We start from the raw sequence: 23,870 nt of genomic DNA, 5'->3' as shown, positions 1-23,870 counted from the left end.
TACCTCTGACTGGCCTCCTTTGGCAAGGGGAGGCAGGACTGTGTGTGTTTGTGGGTGTTTCTTTTGTCTTTTAGGGAGAGGGATTTGACAGCAGAATTCTGCCATCATTTTAATCCTGTATAATTTTTGAACAAACAGTTTCCCTGGCATTGGAGTCCCGGGTCTTTCTTGGCGACAGGCAATAGAACCCAGAATGGCTCAGTTTCACCAGTGGTTCAAAAAATATCAAACAAACTTCTGAATTAGATGATCTTAAGTCTCTTCCACCTTCAATATTCTGTGGTCCTAGATGGAAATAAGAAAGGCCATATAGGGATATATTATATTTCAAAAGAGGTTGGTGGTAGTTCATTTTGCCAAGAAGAGGGAAGCTCCTCTTTCCCTCTCTTAGATAAATGAAAATGTGAGGGTCTCTTACCTCTTACTGTTCATTTAGGACCTAACCCCCCGGCCTAGTTTTCTCTCCTTGACTACCTCCTTTGCCATCAATAAACTGTTCTTTTCCCCTCACCCCTTTAGGACATGCTCCAAAGACCCTAAGACCAGTCACTTGGGGCTACTTGTAGTTCTCCTCTCATATCCCATCACACTTCTCATTCATGCAGTTCCCTCAGCTGAAAATGGTCTTTTTTCTCTGTTTTGTGAAGTAATTTTCTAACTCAAATGTCAACCCTCGTAAAAGGCCTTTCCCAAAGCCTTCCTGTTCCCAATATACTTTATATCTCTATATAGAACTTTCTGCAGTTTAAACTTGGGCCTATTTTCTCATCAGAAAAATGTGAATAGTGTCACAGGCTGCATTCTCTAAACAGTAGACTATTACTTGATAAGTGTGCAGATTTGTTAGAAAATGCTCTTGGGGTTACCACTGGTGAGAGGGAAGGGATGAAGAATCCAAGAGAGGGAGAAGTTGAGCTCCGATGCAGTCTTAACCTCAGCTGTTGCAGGTTGTCCTGGAGATGGGATGATTCATCAAACTGTCCCAAGTTGGGGTGAGAAGGCTGGGCCTTTCAACCATCCTAAGATAGATACTGTGTGTAGCCCTGAGCTGATCAGTCATTGGAATGTGGCCCCATTGTGAGGTGACATTATAGAGTGCCAGAAGGGGGCCAATAGTTGAGGGCTATCTGTGGGCAACACTCTTGGCTGTTGGGGTAGTAAGTCTGTCATTCTTGAAGGGAATCTGAGGAGTGCCCATCACCAATAGTATCTAACTCAGGATTGTTAGCAAGTCTGAAACAGGAAAAGGTATAAAAAAATACATAGCATATTGCCTGACACAGGACATAAGAAGTTGTTATGGTTATTATAAACAGAACTTGGCTCTATAATCATAAAGAGCAAGGTAAGGAAACATTGTTTCATTTATTTTTGCGTCTGTAGACCACTAGGGCCTGGAACCAATTAGGTTCAATAAAGGCCTCTTGAAGTGTTAATACACAAATATACTTGTTGCCCTTTGTCTTGAAGCAGACGTTTTGGGTTGAACCAAAACAAATATAAAAAGCCATTTCAACAATAACTTTTTTAGCAAAATAAAAAGAAGCACACATACATACTTATTGGGGGAAAAAAGCTCCAAAGCCAAAAGAGACGAAAGCAATGCAGCAGTACTTGACAACTGAAGAAAAGCTTCAGTTAAAATGGCTTCTACGACTGGATTTTATGTTTTTGGAAAATAATCTTCAAACTATAGACTGGGAAGCAGATTTAGCTCATCTCTTTCATAGCTCATAAATGGTGATGTCGTCAATGGAACTATCTACTCAAAATAAGTATTTAACCTACATTAGTGTGTTGAGCTTTATTTTCCTGTACGCTCAAAATAGTTCCTTTTGTTTAAATAGATTAATTATTGAACACTACTTTGTGCCAGACACAAGTCTGGGGATATTGCAATGAGCACAAGTTAAAAGTCCTGCCTCTAAGGATTTCACTTTCTTGGTGGCAGATGACCAACACATAAGGTCTCCAAATGATAACTCACTAAGCTGAGAAAGAGCAGGACAGCGGTGGTTCAAGTGTGCTCTTGCGGTGGGGGAAGTCTCAGACGTTGACCTTTGAGAAGGGATTTGAAAGATACATTGAACATCCATCTATCAATTAAAAGAAATCTGGAAGACGTGTTCCTGCCAGAGTGAACAGCAAGCACAGAGTCCTGAAGCGGACTGAGCCTGCGTGTTGTAGGAACCGGTGGAAAGCCAGAGGGGAGAGCAAGGGGGGCGTGCGGTTGGGGATGAGGTAGGTAGGATAAACCTACCTCATATACAATACATGCACAGATATTTTTCTAGCCTGAGACCACGCTGTTAAGGGAGGTAGGGTGTACAAATTTCTTAAGAGGCCACATAAGGGCAGGATGAAGAGTATTTCCAACAGCGGAGCTGCTGGGACGCCTTTCCCACAAGAGTAGGACTAAGACTCCCGCAAAGGATGGACTGGGTCCTGCCCTCGGATCAATCCTGGCCCGGGTGCAGGGGCCGATCGCCGGGGCGGACCTCTGCGGTCCCCGGCCTGCCGGCGCTGCATCTGCTGCAGGTACCAGCAGGCGGTGTAGTGAGCTCGCCTGCAGCCTGCGCTGCCCGCCTGTCCCAGCGAGGAGGAAGGAGGGGACCGGAAGGAGCCGCTGGTGCTGAGGGAAGTGGCAGGAGCGGGAGGCGGGGACCCACCTGGAAGCGCCGCGGCCCCGCTGTCGAGCTTCCTGCGGCGGCGGCTACCCGAGCAAGTGCTGTGGCGGGGGCGGAGAACGGCCACGGCGGCGGCACCTCTTTGAGTGGCCCGCGGCGACTGGCCCCGCGAGAAAGGTGAGCAGGCGCTCCGGGCACGTGGTGAGGGCCAGGCGCGGGGGAGGGAAAATGGGAGAGGAGGAGGGAACCCGGGATAGGATCGGCTCTGGGACCCGGATTTGGAGTCGAGCGTTGGGAGGGGGGGTGGGCTGGAGGCGGCTGCGGCTGCGGCGACGACGGCGAAGCCCCCACGTGGGGCAGAGGTGCGCGCGCACGTGTGCTTGGTCGACAAGGGGGGCGGGGAAAGGAACGGACGCGCGCTCGCTCTGTAGTGGCCCACGTGACGGGCTCGCCGAGAATCTGCTTCCACGTGACAGGTTGGCTGAGGCTGGGGGATGCTGTGTTCGTGGTATAACTGGTCTACAGAGGTTTTAGGGTTGTTGCCACTTCCCTTTTATACTAGGGGAAATGAGAAATACAACGCGGAAAAGTTTCACACTTTTTCTTTCCCTGTTTTACACGTTTTTCAGTCCGTTAATGAAACACTTTTTAAGTCCTGAACTACTGATTTTCCTCTACCGCCATGTTGTTCTTGGGGAAACTCGCGAGATGCTAGTGGGTTGGTATCGCGAGATCTCTCGATTCTCGCGGGACTTTGTTGGCAGAGCAGTTGTCCTGGATGGCGGAGCCTTGGGTTCCGGGGGCTTGGGACCCGCAACTCTTTGTACAAGGCAAGTTGTTAGGGAGGGGCCGGGAGCGAGTGCCTCTTGGTGCTGGGAGACGTGCTGTTTCAGCTTCCTGTAGTCTTGAAGGGAATGCATTGACCCCATTGAGGCTATACGGTCTTCTTCCCCCCCACTCCTCCCCTCCCCGGGCGCTACGCCACCTGCAGTATGCATCTCTCCGCCGGGGCACCTTCTCCCCCGCGCAGTAATAGTTCCACCCCCGTCCCAACTCACTTGAAGTCTGGAGCTGTGCTCGCGTAGACATGCGATTCCATTGGATACTGTTCCTCTTACTTTCAAACGTTCTTGTCAGTTTTTCTCCTTGTTGCCATTTTCTAAAGAATTCCAGACCTGTTAACCATTCTGTTGCTTGTTTCTGCTACGGTACCTTTCTCCATTGGCCATTCTCAGACACTTAGAACAGAGTGCCTTTCATTTCTTCTCTCTGCACAGCATTTATTCCCATTTATTTGGACATTGATAATTTCCCCGTCACTTTATCTTTGTATTTACAATAACTTTAGGTAGTATTTGGAAGGACCCTTTATGACTCTGACAATAGTTGATGTCAGAATAAAATTATTTTTTTAATCTTTTTGTACGTACGTGCTTTTTTACTCATAACTACCGATAAGATGTGGATTACTACTTTGTTGCGAGGTTGCCATCTTTGATCAGGAGTGATTGTTTTTGGTTACATATTTAAGGTAATAGTGGAATGTTTTAAGTCAAATTTTTAATTAAAAGCAAACTTCATAAACTGGTATCAGTTTGAATTCATTTTTTCTCAAATGGATTTGAGAGCAAATTGAATTTTCTCCAACTCAAATGTCTTACTAAAAAATTTACAGTAGACATTTTTTCATATTCTTGAGCATTGTTTGGATTTATTTAGTATTCTTAGTGGAGAGTAAAAAGGGGTTCCCTGTTACACTCGACCAAATTGCCTTCCCCTGGCGTAAATCTCTGTGACCACTCTTAGTGATAGCTGTGTATTGGTATTTTCCATGTATTAGTTTGTTTTCTTACCGAAGAGAAGGAAGCGGAGGGGTGTTGTATTAATATACACTATCAACAACATTAACAATCAATAAACTTTTTCCTATCCAAATTTTTATTTAGTGATATATACATATTGTCTTGACTCATGCATTCTTGCTTTTAAAAAAAGTAAATTTTTTGTTTGTACAGAGTTTTGGATGCTGTAGTTTTGTAAAATAGTGAAGAATAGCACTATTATTTATGTGCTAGAAAGTATGTTGGTAGTTTTGTAAGTATAAAGTTCACATAAAATTGGACTTAAAGAAATATTTGTGGTTATTTTGGCAGCATATATACTAAAGAAATATGATTGGGATATATATTTTTATATTCAATATTTACATAGTTACTCATTCATGTTTATATTTTATAATACTTTCTAAATTATAAGTATGTATATAAGAGTTTTTCAAAAGTTTTAAAAGTTATCAGGTCAACTAAAGTGACAGTACTGACTGTGCAACATAGTGAGCTTAGCAGATGTATGGATGATAATAGCAGTAGTTAATAAAAATATACTCAAAAGATGCTGAGCAGTAATTTCCCAATCGTTTTTTTTTTTTTTTTTTTTTTTTCCTTTCAAACTTTACAGCAATATCATTTATTAGATGTCACATAAAAAAAAGTGTTTGCCCTTCTTGGGCAGTGTGGTTTTTCTATTGCAATAATTCGGGTAGAAATATTGGTTATAGTTAACGATGTGGGAAAGGGGAAAAAGAGACATAGGAGTATATAGGTTGATACTAAAATGGAATTGGGGAATTGCAGAGCAGAGAGGAAAGTAGAAAGTTGACAGAGTCATGGTCCAAGAATAGGCAGGCACATTGTAGTTGTTGCAGGGCAACCTGGGTTGACCAGATTTTGGAATCAGTGTTTGAGACAATTTTTTCCTCTTAAATTTTTTTCCTCTTAAATAACTCTTTTCAGTTTTCAGTCCTCCCCTCAAATTGCTTGATATCTGTCACCTATCGTAAAAAGTCAGCAACTAAAGTTGGTATTCAGTTGAAATTATACTTAGGTACAGACCTTGTTAACCAGCATTTATTGAATACATTTCATTATTTTTAAAGGAAGGAAATTGTGAAAAATCACAGTGGATTCAAAGATCACAGCTGTAATGGCCTTTGCAAAGTTATCTGCAAAGTTTTGCTTGGTAACTGGCCTTTGGTAGTTCTCGGGTGCATCTCATCCTCACAATAACATATGTTCCCTACTCTAACAACTTTGTCTTATAAACTATTAATACTTTTGGTAGTGGATCTTGGGAATTACTGGTATTTTACAGGCGGGTACAGGCTAAATTGTCTAAGATACTGGAAAGGAATATACTGAGAAAATCCAAGGAGGAGGAGAAATGTATCTTACATGATTTGAGTGTGCTTGAGCAAAACTTAACCAAGAACTTTTATTTTCCTTTTTCTCAGTTATTAATGTCATATTACTGACAGGTAAATAGCTTTAGTAATCAGAGAAAACCGATAACAGTGATAATACAATACTGATTTGTCGTCACTTGGATGTTTTTCTTACAGTGCTAATTTCCTTAGACCTGTAACTTTGTGAACTACACAGTGTAGTACCTGTGTTACCTATTAGTTGTATCAAGAATATAAATTTTAACCTGGCTGGTGTGCCTCAGTGGATTGAGCACTGTCCAGGTAACCAAAAGGTCACCAGTTTGATTCCTGATCAGCTGGCTTGATTCCCAGTCAGGGCACATGCCTGGGTTTCGGGCCAGGTCCCAGGTTGGGGCATGTTTAAGAGGCAACCGATTGATTGATGTTTTTCTCCCTCTCTTTCCCTCTGTTCTCTCTCTAAAAAATAAATAAATAAAAATCTTTAAAAATTTTTTTAGAAAGGAGTATGTTTTATTTCTTACCTCTTCTGGAATCAGTGTCCAAGAGATTGCAGTAAATGACGACCAGAAACATCAATAAAAGTGTATTGCAGGTGCTTTAAAAACAAATCTTACCTAATTTCATATGAAAATTTAATCTGGATTTAACTAAAAGGATATTTGCTAGAATACTTTTATTTTTATTTATTTTATTTTTTAAAAGATTTTTATTTATTTTTTTAGAGTAGAAAGGGGAGAGAAAGAGAGGGAGACAAACATTATCAGTTGCCTCTTGCTGATCCACAACCGGGGACCTGGCCTGTAATCCAGGAATGTGCCTTGACCAGGAATTGAACTGGTGAACTTCTGATTTGTGAGATGATGCCCAACCCTCTGAGCCAGGACAGTCAGGGCAAGACTTTTTGATTTTTAAAGTAGTATTAACTATAGATGTGGTACACAGTGTGGTGCAAATTTTTGTAGGTTAATACTCTGATAGCCACTGTAATTATACTTTAGAAAACACTATAAATAAATATTTCCCAAAGTCCTAAGCCTTTACTTCTCAAACCATGGAATATGGACTTTACTATTTTACTTGAACTTGTCCTCTGACCTCTTTATGTTTTCTCTCTTTAGCTGCTCTCATTTATGTGGGTAATTTTTGTCTTGTCAGAGACAAGCGAGTTGAGTAGCTTTTTGTGAGGAGACAAACACTGTATTGAGTTACTTTATTATTTATTATTTTTGGAATTCAGGTATATTAGTAATTCAAGGACATTTTGAGTGCTAGTGATGCCAGCTAGCAGGAATCTTGAGCCTTAAAAATAACTAATCAAGTACAATAATCTTAAGATCTTTATTCAGAAATGACTAATTGGAATAACTAATTTCAAATTTTGCAGCCCTAACAGGGTTGATTTCCTTCCTTCCTTCCTCCCTTCCCTCCCTTCTTTCTTTTCTTTTCTTTCTTTCTCCCTTCCTTCCTTCCTTCCTTTCTCCTTTCTCTCCCTCCCTCCCTCCCTCCCTCTCTCTCTCTTTTCTTTTCTTTTTTTAAAGCTCACAGATTATAATCCACAGAATGGGCCATTGGAGTTAACCACACTGATAGCAGAAATGTCTGTTATCTTATTTCCAGGGAAGAGGAAGAAGAGCTATTAAAAAGGAGATGGAATTGTGGAAGTTAATAGTGTCGTAAGGCCATTTCATGGAAGCATGTAGTCTTATTAACTTCTGAGCACATTCCAATATTGTGGAGGTGTGTACACAATGTGTCACAATGATGACCTCAATCATAAGTAAACTTTTATTCCATGTACTGTGTTTAAGGAAATAAGAAATTGGTGTATTTTAAAAAGATTGTTATCAGTGTTCTCAAAGCTTTGTTAATGCATTTCAGTTTTCTAGAAAATTACTTTGCAGGACTCATTTGATGATAACAATAACAATAGTGCTGTTGTGTGGAATTTCTTGTAATTTTATTACCTTTATCTACTTATTTATTTCCTTATTTAATGTTTCAAGTGATTACTTTTCATATAAGGCTCTATTACATTTAATATTTAATATTAGTAGTAATTGACCAGTTGTCTGAAGATGATGTTGAGGAAGGGATTTTCATAGCAGATAATTAGAATTAGTAAATCTCCTGTCTGGACGATTCAGTTCTATAGTTTGAATCCTGATGTTGAGTCTTTATGCCCAGCATACCGCACTGAATGTCCTGAGGTGAGAAATATTTCGTACTGTAGCGAATTTTCTTTGCTTCTTTGCTTGCCTTCTTAGTCTCTTTTAATACATCAATTTAAACCTTGTGTGTGTGTTTTTTAATGATTATAATGGCTAGCTTGAGGATTTTAAATCTTGGAAATTAACTACACTAACATTTTGATATGTTTCTTCATTATTTTAAATATATATGTTGTACATACTTGTACATAAAATATATTTAATTTCATGTGCTGCTTTTTAACCTAATGTTAAGTAACATTTTCCCATTGAATCTTCATAGTCATCATTAAATAATGGCTGTTCGATGTGTAGGTGTATCATTGCTCTATTCTAACTTCATGCATATATAAACAACAGTGTGAAGTGTGTTTGTGCATGTTTTCTATACACGGTATTATTGTCTAGTATATTGCCAGAAATGATTTTTAGGTACATTTTCAAGGCTCTTAAAACCCTTGTCACAGTATTTATAAAAAGTATCAATATAGTCCTGGCCAGTGTGCCTCTGTTGGAGTACAGGTCTGTACATCAAATGGCTGGAGCTTCAATTCCTGGTCAGTGCACATAGTAATTACCCTAGGTTGTGGGTTCAGTTCCTGGTTGGGGTGGGTATGGGAGGCAACTAATCGTTACTTCTCTCTCATATCCTCACATCGATGTTTCTTTCTCCCTGCCTCTCCTCCTAAAATCAATAAACATTTTTTAAGAAGTATCAATTTATGTTTACAATGAAGTTGCTATTGCTCTCTACCTCTTGTTAAATATTTTTCATAATTTTATAGGGTGAAAGTCACACCACTTTTTTTCTTAGATTACTACTGAGGTAAAACATTACTTTATGCTTACATATTTTTGTGAATTTTTAGGATAAGCAATTTTTAAATTGATGTAAATCTTTTGACCTAATTTTGTACTATTCCTAATCTTATGAAATTCCTCCTTCAGAAATGTAATAAGTAAACAATACTGATTTAATACTGTTCTTGAGTTTTTCTAACTTGGATTTAAATAAATTTTAAGTTTTTAACCTCATCTAGTATTGGTGTAAGATGAGAATCTAAATGTTTCCCTCCAAATTGTTAGTTATTTTATTCTAAATAATCCTTTATATTCTCATTGCTTTGTTTCATTTTTACATTTTAATTGTTTATATTTGATGATGATGTTTATTTTTATCCTAAATTTTAAAAAAATAATATTGTTTTTCAGATGATTCTTTGACATGTTTAATATAATTTGCCCTGTTCTCTCTCTTTTTTTAAAGATGTTACTTGTTTGTTTTATTTATTTATTTGGGAGAGGGGAAGGGAGGGCGAAAGTGAGAGAGAGAGAAACCTGACCTCTTGAAGGTCCTCAACTCGGGACCTGGCCAGCAATGCTGGCACATGCCCTGACCGGGAATCAATCAGTGACCTTTTGGTTTGCAGGATGACGCCCAACCCACTGAGCAACACCAGTCAGGGCTCCTCTGGTCTCTTTTTATTGTTTGCTTTCTGATTGATTTTTTAAGAACGCTTTATAGATTGAAGATAATAAAGCTCATTCTGTACAAAACCATGTTTTATAACTTCTTTTTTTATTAGCCCAAATTTGAAATATTCTTTTGCCATTCCCCAGAATTTAGGAGGATTAAATGAAGCAATTTCTCCTTTTTTGAATGATAAAATATGAAACTACCTAAGAGTATAGTACTAGAGGCTATAAAGAGAAAAACTATTTTGGTAGATGTTGTAGAATTACAGAAATAAACGTCTGAGAACTTAATTTAGGGTGTGTGTTTAAGATATTTCCTTCACTAAATACAGTAATGTACAACTTGACTTTATATGCTTCTAATATATTTAATGAAAAAGTGCTAATTGGTAGTTCTAGGACTCGACATAGAATCACAATATCTTCAGCTGTTAAGTACAATATGGCAATGTGCATTTACTAAAATTTAATAATGAATAATCTAAGAAATCCAGGTGACCATTGGTAAGGGCATCCATGCCAAGGAAGGTGTTTTTTAATTTTGAAAGTTCTTACCGTTTAGGAAAGTACATTTTTTTTTTACTTTGTGAAATAGTTATTCAAAATCTTAAAATAATCATTCTAAAAAGTCTGATGTTTGTATTTATTTACATTTTAATGATAGCTCCAAAGCTGCTGTTTTAATATTTTCTGCTGCTTACAGATTAGTGTGAATGCATTAATGCAGGAAGAAAAAAGCATTAACTTTGAGTGTGAAGCCATTGTAAATATTTGAAAAAATGTGTGGTGTGTCCTGTGCTTGGGGATCATGTAAGGAGAATTGCAGATCAGGAACTTTATGTGATGAAGTTTCCTTCTGCCTTGGTTTGGTATGAGATTTAAAGGTATTGGAACATAATTTATACCTTTTATGTCTACCAGAATTCAGCTACCCCATAAAGGGATGAGCTGATTTGTGAAATGGCACTGAAGTAGTCCAGGAAATAGCAGTTGCTAACTGTGTTCTGGCACTTACTTACCCTCCTTTACTAGTTTTGTTTTTTGTTTTTTTTTTTTAATTCTTACCCAAGGATATCCTTAGTGATTTTAGAGAGAGACAGAGGTAGGCAGACATCCATGTGAGAAACACTGATTGGCTGTCCCCATGTGTGCCCCAGCTTGGGATTGAACAAGCAACCTAGGTATGTGCCTTGACTGGGAATTGAACCTGCAGCCTTTTGGTGTATGGGACTATGCCCCAGCCAACTGAGCCCACCTGGCCAGGGTTAGGGGGTTTTTTTGTTGTTTGTTTTGTTTTAATTGGTCAGAAATTTGAGGAAAACATCTGGAGTTTGTGTACACTTCTCATTAAAACAGATTAATGTGTATCATAAATAAAGTGAAATAATGCTTTATTTGGCTTGGCTGTATTATAGAGGGAGATAACAGGATTTTTTCCTCCTGAAAAAGATGTACGTGTGAGATTTATCTACTCATAGTCTTTGAGGAACTTTGTAATACTTCTCTGTATTAACTCTCTTCTCTCTACTGAATATAATTTTTAAATGTTTTTGCAGTAATATGTTTTATTTCCTGAGGGGGAAATTTCCTTTTTCCCCCTCCCTGCTTTTTCAAAATATGTAAGTATGATTAAAATATAATACCCACAAAAAGTTCCCATAAGTGTACAATTCAGTGAATTTTCACACTGTGAACACAACTATGTAATTATTAGTAAGAAGCAGAACATTATCCAAATCCCAGAAACTGCCTTGTGCCCTATCCTGGTCATTAAAACTCCCCTCTCTCCCATGGGAAACCACTATTTTCATGTCTGATACCACAGAACAATTTTGTGGGCTTTTGAGCTTTAATTTCCTTTGTAAACGTAATTGCATTTTTATCCTGTTTTGATATGAGTACCCTGAGAAATCTTAGAACTCAATCTATTTTATACCTGGAGATTTCAGCACTTTGATTTAAACTTTTCTCATGGCATTCATAGTTTTCAAGAACTCTCTAGAAGGTGTTGGACATCAAAGAAAAGCCTTCTTTGCTTTCAGATTGTGTGGTAGACCTTTCTGTGTTTTAATGTTGCTTGGGCAAACAGGATACTTTTTAATTGCTGCGGTTGATGGCCTGCAACAGCACCTCAGCTTTTATTTTATTTTATTTTTCCACTTAAAACTTTTGTTTTGCATACTTTAGTACAGCATTCCTGATCAGCTAATGGCTTTTTGGGCTTTCATCCTATGACTTGGCAGCTTTCTTTTCATTCTTTGAATTCCTTTCGAGCAGTGATTCATTCCCATTCTAATTTTTATCACAGACACCCTCTGGTATCCTGTATTATTTTGGAGAGTATTGTGAATGTCCCTTTCCCCAAGAAAAAAAACCCAGGTTAAGTTTAATCCACTTTATTTCTAAGATACTTATTTTAGATTTATGAACAGTACGACATTGTGGTATGCAGAGTATAAAATCAAATTGTGGGCTACTGAAAAATTGAGAATCAGCTAAGAGCCTTACTTGATACTACTTACTTTCAGGCTGGCTTCAAATATAAGTGCAGCTTTCTTCCCAGAAACCCTCTCTTTGTATCATCTTTTGTATGCCTCCCATTTCACTTTCTTAATTTTAAAGAAAGGCATAATGAAAGATTTATCACTGTGCTCATGCACGTAATTTTTCTTTCAGCTAAGTCACATGGTTAGCCTGGATGTGTATGTTAATTTCCTTTATAAATAAATTTTGGTTACTGTCAGTTGTTAATTTAGGGCCAGTATATTATAAATGGCCTGCAGCTGTTGAAATTAGCTATTTTGTTCCAGAATAATTTAAGCTTAACACATACCTACATTTCATACTCTAGTGATCTTGTATTTGTTGAGCTTTTGTGGAAATTAAATGTCATGCAAAATTTTTGTCTTCTTTAAAAAGGTGTCCCCCCTCCACACCCCACCGTGGAGATTTTAAATGTTTGACTTTGGAGAAACATCATAGTTATAGGAGAACATTATCTCATGAAGAATGAAGTAGACAGTAATTGACTTACATCACGGTTACAGGGTTACCACTAGATTTGAATAAATGCTGTTCTTACTTGGCTAGAGAGTCAGGATGTTTTCCGGTTTGACCTAAGCCACATATACAAGTGGTTAGTTTTCTTTCTGTAGTTAGCAAAATTTCACCAAGGAAATTCAGATTCATTTGTAACTGAAAGCCAGAGGTTTTCAAACTTTAACATGCATCGTAATCACCTGGGAGATTTGTTTGTTTTTTAAAAATAATGGATGGCTGGGCCTTACTCCTAGTGTTTCAGATTTAATGGGTTAAGAGACCACACTTTGAGAACCAATACTGGAATATAGTCAGGGCACATACATTTAATTAAAGAACCACAAACAAATTCCTCACAAGTGATTCTAATATACATCTTAGCTGAGAACATTTGAGCGGTAGTTGTCAAAATATGGGCCTGGGAATAGCAGCATAGCATCACTTAGGAACTTCTTACAAATGCAAATTATCTCCAGCTCTAGGGCGGAACCCAGAAATACTTGCTTTAAACTAGCCATCCAAGTGATTCTGATGTGTGCTGAAGTATAACTATTCTTGTAACTTAAAAGTGCCCTTCCTTGGTACCTTTCTGGGCACTACCTAGAAAAGAAAATTTCAGGTCCCCACCCAGGTCTTCCCGAATAACAGAATCTCTTTTTAACTAGATTACCAGGCAGTTTGAGTGTATGTTGAAGGTTGTGAAGGACTGCTCAAGATAATTTGTGAAACTGTAAAGTAATACTAATCAAGATTTACTGAAAAGTTTCTCTATGCTAGATACATATAAATAGTGTATTCATTATCATTTGGATCTCACAGCTGTTATCTTCTGCAAATGAGCAAGTTGAAGCAGAGAGGTTAAGTATCTTGCTCAATGTCATACAGGTGCTAAATTATGGGTTTGGAATATGAACCCAAGCATTCAGACTCTGTTTTTGGAGTTTGATGTGTTATCATCAGGGGCATTTATGTATATTATTTGTGCCTTTCCTTGTTTCAGGACCACAGTGTATATTCTAGTGAATTTTTTTAATCACATTTTATACTGGCATTTGAATTTTCTTCCAAATCTTATATTCAAGGACTGTTTTAGGCATAAACACAGAACTGGAAGTAGCTATGATGTGGATACTTTGACCTTTAAAAACAGAAATCTTTTTAGTTTTTTCATCAAGGTGTTATTTATCCAAACTCTAACATTCCTGTATACATCTTGTTTTTTGCATATAATTTTAGTAAGGCATTTCTTACTGTTCAGTGTTTTAGATAAAATTTTGCACAGTGGTGTCATGTTCAAGAACTGCATTTATTTAATAAAGAGGATTACAATGTAACTCAGTATCTGGAAGCCCAAATATGCTCAAGTAAGATAACACAGATTTACAGAATAATAGAACTAAATGCTGGTGTTAATTTCAAGGTAGTCATATAAGGGAAGGAGTGTTCTGGTCACCTCAATAATTATAGCTTTTTGAGGGAGGATTTCTGAGTTACAGTCTTTCTGAGTATATGATACAGTGATCTTCAGTAAATTTAGTGTTGTGCAACTCTCCCACAGTCCAGTTTTAGAACATTTTCATAAATCCAAAAAGATTTATTTAGCCTATTTGAAATCACTCTCATCTTTAGCCTATTTTAAGTTTAAAAACACATCACCTGCTGCATTTACAAGTCTTTTAGTATAGTACTATGTTACAGCTTAGTAATAAAACTACTTATGAACTTTAATTAATAAACCTTTCTTTTTTACTTTTAAGAAACTGAAAAATGTATATTGCTTTCTAGCTCTTTATTTCTGACCATTCAGATTAGTTTACTTGATTAGTAGGCTTTAAAGTGATATGAATGGTAGTGTTTAGGCCTACCCACAATCTAATGTATGAAGAGGGAATGAGATGATTAAGAGAAACTTATTTATAGTTTCATGATGTTACAATTGTAGAGTTCTTGTCTATTTGGTAGTTGCTCAGTCTCTGGCAAACTGCTCTTAAGTATTTCTGTGGTCTTGATGTGCATAACTCAGAGAATGACTTTTTTTAAGCCTTTTCTCCATAGTGGTGTGTTTTAAGAATTTTGAGGATGACTAGCATACTCTGCTGAATTAGATAGTTCAGCTTCCTGACTTTTTATGTTACTCTAACCATGGGTTTTTATTTTTGTATGTAAGGTTCTTTTAACAGAAGTATCTTTAAGAATATGGTTGGCATAATATATCACTTTTGGTTTTAATTAGTGGATTAATTAAATAGTGTACTAATAAAGACGATCAGAGTTTTGCTGGCAGTTTAATCTAAAAGTTGAAGAGAATTGCTGGTGTGAAATTGATTCTGACCGACAAGGAAGAGCAGTGAGGGGCATATAGAAATAACTTACTGAATATCTCTTTTGGGCAACAGACTTATTTTAGAGTCACTGATTTGTGATGCAGTTAAAAAAAAAAGAATGTGAGCTTGGAATCAGTCTCGGATTTAATGAATCCCAGCTCTAGTATTGTTTTTTAAAACATTTTATTATTTTTTATTTTTATTTTATTTATTTTTTAAGTTGAGTTTATTAGTGAAGTATCAGAGGCAGATACCCCAAATGACAGAAAGAAAACTGAAAATGTCCGTTTCAAGCCAAGTAGTGGCCTGGCCTTGACCTCCCCAGAAGGACAAAAAACTGGGGGTTAACAACATTCTCTGGCAGCCACCTTGCCAGGGCATGAGTGTCTCAGCCAGGACTGTCTGCCCCCAAATGAAGGTGGGGAGGAGACAAAGGCTGTTTACAGAATCAGTGCAGAGGCAATGAAAAGTGTAAGGGAAGTCGGAGAGAGAGAGAGGTGGGCTCTGAGTGCCTCAAATACATTGACCAGTAGTTCTACAAAATGTTACTGAAAAGGTAAAATGCCTAAAGTTTTCAAGAGTTACCCTGGACTTCTGCCCACATACCATATCATACTGTCAGATGTACATGGCAGAGCCCAAAGGCCACATTATCGAAGAAAGAAAAACAAGAATAAGCCCTGTTGTTCTTTAAGGAGAGAGGAAGAAGTTGAAGTCTGCTGGGGCTTTTCCCATGGAGGCCTGTGTTCTGTAAAGCAACTTCCCAGCAGCAGCCTGGCACAGTTCTAGGTGAGGGTCTCACCTTTTGTCACCCATGCTTCAGTGTACTCTCTTCTCCGTTTGAGGGCTGTCAATTTCTTATTCAGTGTTGCAAGTCTTGAACGACAAGACATACCGAACGAGTTGAGAATGTCCACTATTTTCTTGATGCTGCTGCTGCTTAGCTCAACGTACTCCTGGTTGTCCCAGTCCTGGTGAATTTCCCGCTGCACCAGATCCTCCTGTCCAGCCATGGCTGCCGCCTAAGGAAGAATGACATTTTATTATTTTTTAGAGAGGGGAAGGAAGGAAGGGAGAGAAAAATCAACATCAATCAGTTGCTCTCATACACGCCTCAGTGGGGGACAGAAACTGCAAACTAGCCCTGTGCCCTGACCAGGAATCAAACTGGCGACTTTTCACTTTGCCAGATGACGCCAAGCCATTGGAGATACACTGGTCCGTGTCTGGCTCTCTAGGATTTTGAACTCTGTAACTTTAAGCAAATTATTTATCTCTAAGCCTTGTTTTTCTCATTATAAATGATACAGTATTTTCTACTCATGTATAGAGTATATAAGGTACTTGGTATGAAATAGGTGCTCAGTTAATGCTATTTTTTATTTTATTGATGTGGAAATGGAGATGCAAAGAAGTGTGCTAGTAAATGACAGATACCTGATTCCAAAGCTCATCCTGCTTTTCCAAAACACTGTTCTTTGTTCCCCAGATAGAAATGAAAGTCATGAGAATCAAAAGGTAGTGACTGTTGCCTTGGAGTTTGTATTAGGTAGGGATTCATAGAAAAGACAGTTTCAGAAACTTAGAAGAGAAGATTGATAATGATAATGACCACAGATTGTATAAACAATCAATGTTGATAGAAGGCTCTTAAAAATGAAACCTATTATTAAAATGACAAAAAATTTCCACTGAGGGAAGAAGAATATGTAAGTCACTTAAAGTAATTATGACTTCCACATAAGTCATTTCTGATATTTTTCAAAAGAAAACATCAAGAATACCCACATATGGTATATAAGTGAAAGTTAATACAAAAAAAGTAATAATGCATAAGAAGGGGGAGGCTAGAGCTCTGACTGAGTTCAAGTTTGCAAAAAAAAAAAAATGCTTAAGGACAACAAAGGGCTAGTTTTTGTTAAATTGAAAGCAAGATCAGTAAGGGGGAAAGAGGCCTATTGATTAGGAAGATAACATTAAATAATGAGCACTACTCATCCCATTTTACTTCTTTACAGTTTTCATGCTGGAAGGGAGACAACCTTGTTTAAAGAGGAAATTTTATTCCATCATATGTGATAGAGAACATTAGTTTCATTAAATAAGTTTATATCTGTAGTTGTAATAAATTCTTTATAAAGAGCAATGAAGTTTCATTGTTTCTTTTGTGTGTGGCTACTTTGGGGAATAGAGGAGACCGTTTATAGTTTTTGGTAAAATACATTGAGTAACTAAAATAAATATTAAAACTTGCCTTTAAGTTTTTACATTTTATTCTATTAATAATCTGGCAATTTTAATATAAACTAAGAATAATTTTATTTTCCTGGATGAGGTGGGAGATGACACTTTAATACATTTTAGTAGTTCTAGTTGAACAGATTAAATCTTCCTTAAAATACCCTTACCTGGTAAAATGGCTTTTGTGTTTGTTTTCTTTCCTGTAATATTCTTCTTGTATACGTACTTGCATGGTTTGCTCTCTCACTTAGTTCTCAGATTCAGTTTTCACCTGCTCTAGAAAGGTTTTCCCTAGTGAGAGAGTTTTAAAGGCACATTATTTACATAGCCTTCCATGTGATTGGTGCTCACTCGTGTGACCCTCATGCCATCTAAAATAGTACCTCCTTCCGTTCACTTTCCTCAGTTTTTCTTCATAGTAATTATCATATGTGATATTTATTTTCTGTCTTTTTTTACTGAAATATAAGACCCATGAAGGTTTAAAGTGTGTTTTGTTCTAATTTAATTCTAAGAGCCTGTAATGATGCCTAGTTCATGGTGGATCCTCAGTGATTATTTTTTCATTGAATGAGATTACACTGTAAAATACTTGGAACAATGTTGAGCAGTAGGAAAACATGCTTTGAATGTTAGCTATTAGTACTACTAACTATTACTGCTCCTTAACTTAATTACAGTTCTTATATTTATACATTTAATATACCAGACTTTTATTTTTAGTACTTACCATGTGCTTTATGGAGTAAATGTGAAATTTAAACAAGCAGGACTTTAAACTCTTAAATACTTTTAAATACTTTTAAATACTTAAAACTCTTAAAGTTAATTCATTTAAATATAGTGAGTCACAATTTCTCTTAAACATTCCAAATTTTGCTTATTAACCAAACCAAATAGCTCTTAATAGCTTTAAACAAAGTCACAAGTCTGAAATCAGTTACTATTTTAAATTTAGAATCATGAGGCTGTCAGATTTTATAATGTTAAAATTCTCTTAAATATTACAAGAACTTCAAGAAAAAATAGGTCACGTTTTAAACTTAAAATAGAAATACTAGTATCATGAGTTTGATATAATTTCAGTATTTAATTCTAATTCATTTTTGGAGGATGAGCAATCATGGGAAGTGTTTTGTTGTTTCAAACAAGTTGAAATTTCTGTGACACAGTTTATTATCGGTTACCATATCTTGACAGGCTGATTATCAGCTTCACATTAGCCTTGGAAGCTGCTTTTCCAGGTGGTTTTTCTCATGCTACAAATGGACACATAGAACCTTTAACAAAAATTGTCCCTGTAATTACAATGGAACTCCTTTGGTGTCTTCTGAATGAACGTTTCACCCTTTTGTAAATATTTTTTAACTGTTTTTTAACACTGTTGCCTGATCAAGTTCTGTAAATCCCATTCAGGTTGCTTTACCACTTGCTTGGATTCCAAGAAACCATTTTCTACCTATCTGGCTAATGCCACAGGCTTTAAATGACATTTAAACGACACAAAGGAACTGAGAGGTGTTAATAGCTTTTGTTAATTTGTAGTGACTCAGAGTATGCCAGAAGAGTAGAAACAGATAAAAAGTCTTATTTAAAAAAAGAAAATAGTAGCTTTGGAAATCATTATCTTGTCCTTGGAGAAGAGGTAAATACATGGTAGCTCACAACATTAATAATATTACATTAATAGATATAAAATAACCTTTCTTAAAATGTTAACAAAGGCATCATTGTCAAACTTAGAGATATATCTAAAAAGCTTTTGTTCTTGTCCATTTTAATATTTTTATTAATGCTTTGGATAAATGCATAGTTGTGCTTATAAAGTTTCTGAACAACTCAGTGGGCAAAGGTAGATAACTAAAGCAACTTAAAAAATTTTTCCTGAACCCACAGGCAGAAACCTGCAGTGCCCATTGCCTAAAAGTAGTTCTGTGAGCAGAATTCCATTCAGTTCACCAACATAAAGGTTCTAAGAATAAAAAAGAGTTGCACTGTTTCTCTGAGTAGCCTATAATCAAGGAGGAAATGTAGGCATATCAAACTATACATTTTAAATTCTGTGATAGCAGAACTAACCTTTATTGGGGGTAAGAGAGAGCAGTTAAATCACTGAATTGGGCTTTGAAGAAGAAGAGTTTTTAAATTAGGGGACCAAAAAGTCAGAATCAAGGCTGTGTTTATGAAGTCATATATTTGTGAATAGATAAAGACTAGATTGGAATTAGAGTCTGATTAGGCTATTACACTAGTTTAATGGGATGAAGAAGGCTTGAACTGGAGCAGTAACATTGTTTCTCAAGACATTTTAGAAGTAGAAAAAGTAGAGTGTGTTGATTATACACTGGTGGGAAAAGGAAAGAGTTAAGATGTCTCCCATATCCTCAGGTGAGGATTAAAAAAAAAAAGAAAGAAATTTAAAGCCCTGGCCTGGTGGCTTAGTTGGTTGGAGTATGCTCTGGTACACCGAAAGGTTGCATGTTAGATTCCTGGTCAAGGCACATACCTAGGTTGTGGGTTCGGATGGATGTTTCTGTCTGTCTGTCTGTCTGTTGGTCTCCCTACTCCTCTTCCTCTCTAAAATCAATTAAGCATATCCTCGGGGGTGGATCAAAAAAAAATGTGTCAAAGCTTTTTAGTTTTGGTGGTTAGATATTTGTCATTGAAATTGTTGACACAGGGAGGAAGTAATTATTGAGTGGTAGGAAGAAAGTGACTAGGGATTTGTATTTGCTGAATAGAAGGTACTTTTGGGACATCTAGATTGAGACTTCAGAATATGTTAGTCAGAAGTTTGGGGTAGAGGTTGGGGCTAGAGATATAAACTGTTTAATGGTTAAAATTATCTGAAAGAGCGTTATAATGATTTTACCTATGGAGAAAGGATTAGAAAGAGACATGTACATTTTGACGGGGTGCAGAGATGAAAAGCCCCAATGCATGAAAAAATGGAGGGGAAGAGACTTGGAAAATTTATCCTAATAAGCAACTTTTTAAAAATTTACTGATTTATAGAGGGAGAGAGAAACATCAATTTGTACCGCTTATTTATACTTTAGTAGCTTCTTGTTATGTCCCCTGACCAGGGATCCAACCACAAATTTGGTGTATGGGGACCTCACTCTAACCACAACTGAGCTACCTGGCTAGGGCTGGAAAATTTAATGTATTTGGAAGAAAGAGGAAAACTAGAATAAGTGGAGGTTAAAGATAGTAATTTCAAAAGAAGAAGGGAAGTGATAACTTCGTTAAAAGCTTTAGAAGGTTTAATGGTATGGGACTGAGAAGATAAACCTTTGCATTTAGGGGAAGAAGTAGCTGGATTTGATAGAGACTTTTAGGAGTTTGGTTTTGCATAATCACAGAGATCCAGCAGTATGAGTGGCTTAAATAAAAACCCAGCAACTAAATAATAGGCTGCATTAAGGGAATTCTGTACCTAATAAGGGATATAATATGTATCACAAATTGGATAGAACATATTTACAATGTTGGCCTTACTTCTGGAAAAGACATAAATGAAAATCTGGATGTGTCAAGAGGAGGGCAACTAGATGAAGTGTTTGAGAACCCTTGAAGGAATTGAAAGTGTTTAATGTGGAGAAGGAGTGACTGACTAGGAAGGAATGGGTAGTGAAGAGTGGGAGGAAACAGCTATTTTCAGTTAATAAAGGCTGTAATGAAATTTTCTCTGATTTTGAACTTCATATAAATATTATGTAGTATTTTTTTTATTTTTTACTTAATTTATTGAGGTGACATTGGTTAACCAAATTATGCAGGTTTCAGGTGTACAATTATATAACACATGATCTGTACACTGTATTGTGTGTTTGCCACCCCAGGAATTTTTGAAAGATTTTAAACCGAAACATTTATGTTCTTGTTATGAATTTATAGAATCGTAAAAGTTTTTTCCTTTTGCTTATAGGGAAATGTATTTGTATGACTAGTTTAAAATATGAGTCTGCACTGACTTTTCCATTGGTGTGTAGAAATTTCCATAGCTTTGTATGATGAAATCGATGCTGAGATTTCCAGAGAATTGAACAGAAATTACATTATGTTATTTCTTCTGGGTAAAGATAAATTTTTTTAGTGAAAACTGAAGTCATCAAAAGTGGTGTAATATAAAGCAGGATTTAATTTGGATATTTTATTTAAGTGTTTTTAATAAGATTATGATGGTGTTATCAGAGAGGTATTGTAAACAGATATAAAAAGATAGAGGACTTCAGTGATAAGTGTTTGAAATTAAAATAAAAAATTAGGTTTTGATAAGGCAGGACAGCTTAAGACTTTTTTTTTGTAGGGAAGCTTGATGACGCTTAACGTCTTTTTCCCCCCCTGATGTCCTGTGTTCTTCTGTAAATAATTTTTTACACCCTGGGTTCTCTTACTGTGGGAAATTGTGCCACACATTTAAAACAATGGAATGAAGTGGCTTTTGGCATGATTCCTCAGGAATATGTTTAGTCTTAAGTTCTGATAATCAGGTATTTGGCATTTGACACAGTGTGTTTCTCTGATGAATATTACTACTTCAATGTCAAATTACTCCTGTTTTTCAGATAAGAAAAATTTCCTTAGATAAATTAAAATACCTCAGAATAACCATTGTGTAACCTTCAGCAAAATTTCAAAATGCCTTGTTAGTTTCTAGCAAAGTGTCTCTTTTAACCTTTATTGATTTCTGCTATACAAGGTGGGGCAAAAGTAGGTTTACAGTTGTTTGTATGGAAAATAATAAAATAATTAAAAAACAGACGATAAAATCAGAGGTTGGGAAGATAAGGGAGCAAGGAACACCCAATCTGAAAAGTAAAAAGAAGAAGAATCCAAAAAAAATGAAAATAGCGTAAGGAGCCTCTGGGACAACTTCCTTTGTACCAACATTCACATCATGGGGGTGCCCGAAGGAGAACAGAGAGAGCAAGAAATTGAAAACCTATTTGAAAAAATAATGACAAAAAACTTCCCTAACCTGTTGAAGGAAATAGGCTTAGTTATGAGTCCAGAAAGTGTGCAGAGTCCCAAACAAAATGAACCCAAAGTACCCACACCAAGACACATCATAATTAAAATGCAAAAGGTTAAGGACAAAGAAAATCTTAAAAGCAGCAGGACAAAAGCAGTTAGTTACCTATAAGGGATCTCCCATTATAGACTGTCAGCTGATATCTCAACAAGCTTTGCAGACCAGAAAGAATTAGCAAGAAATATTCAGAGATGCAAAGCAAGGACCTAAAACCAAAATCATTCTACTCAGCAAAGCTATTATTTAGAATTGAAAGACACATAAAGAACTTCCCAGACAAGAAAAAGGTAAGAGGTCATTACCACCAAACCAGTGTTACATGAAATGTGAGAGAGTCTTCTTTAATTAAGAAAAAGGAAAAAAGATTAAAAAATGTGAAAATAAAATGGCAATAAATACATATATATCAGCAATTGAACCTATAAAACAAAATGAACAAGCAGAGCAGAAACTGACTGGTAGATGCTGACAACATTTCTATAGTTGCCAGATGGGAGTGAGGTTGGGGATATGGGTGAAAAGGTGAAGGGATTAAGAACAAATGGCTTGTTAAAGAACAGTTATGGGGATGTAAAGTACAGCATATGGAATATAGTCAATCTAATAACTGTATGGTATCAGATGAATGTGATATTTATTAGGATGATCCCTTGTTATGTTATGTACTGTTAATCACTGGGGTGTATGCCTGAAACCAATATAGTAATGTATGTCATCTGTAATTGAAAAAATTAAAAAAGAGTAATACAGTAAAAATAATACAAGAATAAACTCTGTTTTGTGTGCTCATTTGTAAACCTACTTTTGCCCCACCCTATATTTATGGCATGCAGTCTTCAGGTTTAACTTTTTTTTTAATGTGCAGAAATTATAAAAATATGAGACCCTATATACCCACATCTCCATTTATACTTTCTTTGAAAGGAAGTTTTTTCTTTTTCTTAATCAAAACGTCGGATTAAACATTTTTATTTTAAAAATTGATTAGGTTTATTAGAAAAAAAACCTAAATGAAATAATAAGTTAGTTGGCCTGAATCTAAAATTATATTGCATTAGTAACATGAAAACACTGAAAGCTTTATTGATTGATAGCAAATTAATAAAGCATATTATAAACTTTGTTTTCTATGTGTAAAATGAGCTTCATAAGCATATCTTACTGGACTTCCTTGCAGAATCACTTGAAATAAATTTAAAATTTTCATTAACAAATACAGCTGTATCTTAAAAGCAACATGAAATTGTCCTTCAAGGGCCTAATAAAGGTTATATCCTGTAACCCAGTAAGTATATTGTAAAGAAGTAATCAGGGATGCAGACATTCAGTGTACAAGGATGTTTATCAAAATGTTATTTATAATCAAGTGTAAAAAATATCAGAAGTAGCCTAAATATTATGACAATTGATGTAGTTAAATTAGAGACTTAGAAGGTTTTGTATGGCTGTTAAAAGTTTTAAGACCATGCTCTTGTGACATGTTAAGTGTGTGGGGGGGGCGGGGAGCAGAATGCAAAACTAAGTATATGTGCGAATTTTGCTTTTAAAAACGCACTTAGAGATAAGGATGGAAGGGAATATACCATTTTGTTAAGTGGCTGTTGGAATGGGAGGTATTTGTACTTTATATTAAAGCTGTTGTACAGTAATTATTTATTTAACAAATACGTATTCGGTATCAAGTTCTAGACTAGG

General features: G+C 36.4%; 2 protein-coding genes across 5 annotated transcripts in view; one reads left to right on the top strand and one right to left on the bottom strand.

The window, feature by feature from the left end:
• Window positions 1-2,676: 2,676 nt before the first annotated feature.
• The window catches only part of ZZZ3 (zinc finger ZZ-type containing 3), a 96,350-nt gene continuing 75,156 nt past the window's right edge, over window positions 2,677-23,870 (top strand). For 2 of the 4 annotated variants that reach the window (XM_054566870.1, XM_054566869.1), the window contains exon 1: window positions 8,038-8,057. The gene's annotated coding sequence lies outside the window, so the exon portion shown is untranslated. Of the gene's footprint in view, window positions 2,805-3,381; window positions 3,458-8,037; window positions 8,058-23,870 lie in introns of those variants that run through there. The other 2 variants (XM_054566872.1, XM_054566871.1) reach the window with 2 other exon arrangements.
• Window positions 15,544-15,927, bottom strand: LOC129065627 (protein BRICK1-like). Its single transcript, XM_054566873.1, has one exon. The coding sequence runs from the start codon at window positions 15,907-15,909 to the stop codon at window positions 15,682-15,684; it is 228 nt and encodes a 75-aa protein (XP_054422848.1). The 5' UTR covers window positions 15,910-15,927; the 3' UTR covers window positions 15,544-15,681.

Source organism: Pteronotus mesoamericanus, unplaced genomic scaffold (genome assembly GCF_021234165.1).
Source record: "Pteronotus mesoamericanus isolate MK-2021 breed Mesoamerican mustached bat unplaced genomic scaffold, CSHL_Meso_final contig_181, whole genome shotgun sequence".
Taxonomy (NCBI): Eukaryota; Metazoa; Chordata; class Mammalia; order Chiroptera; family Mormoopidae; genus Pteronotus; species Pteronotus mesoamericanus.
This window is presented reverse-complemented; position numbering and strand designations above follow the sequence as displayed.

Excerpts from the sequence above, each read along its gene's own strand:
- LOC129065627 (XM_054566873.1), bottom strand. The coding sequence starts at position 15,909 with ATGGCTGGACAGGAGGATCTGGTGCAGCGGGAAATTCACCAGGACTGG.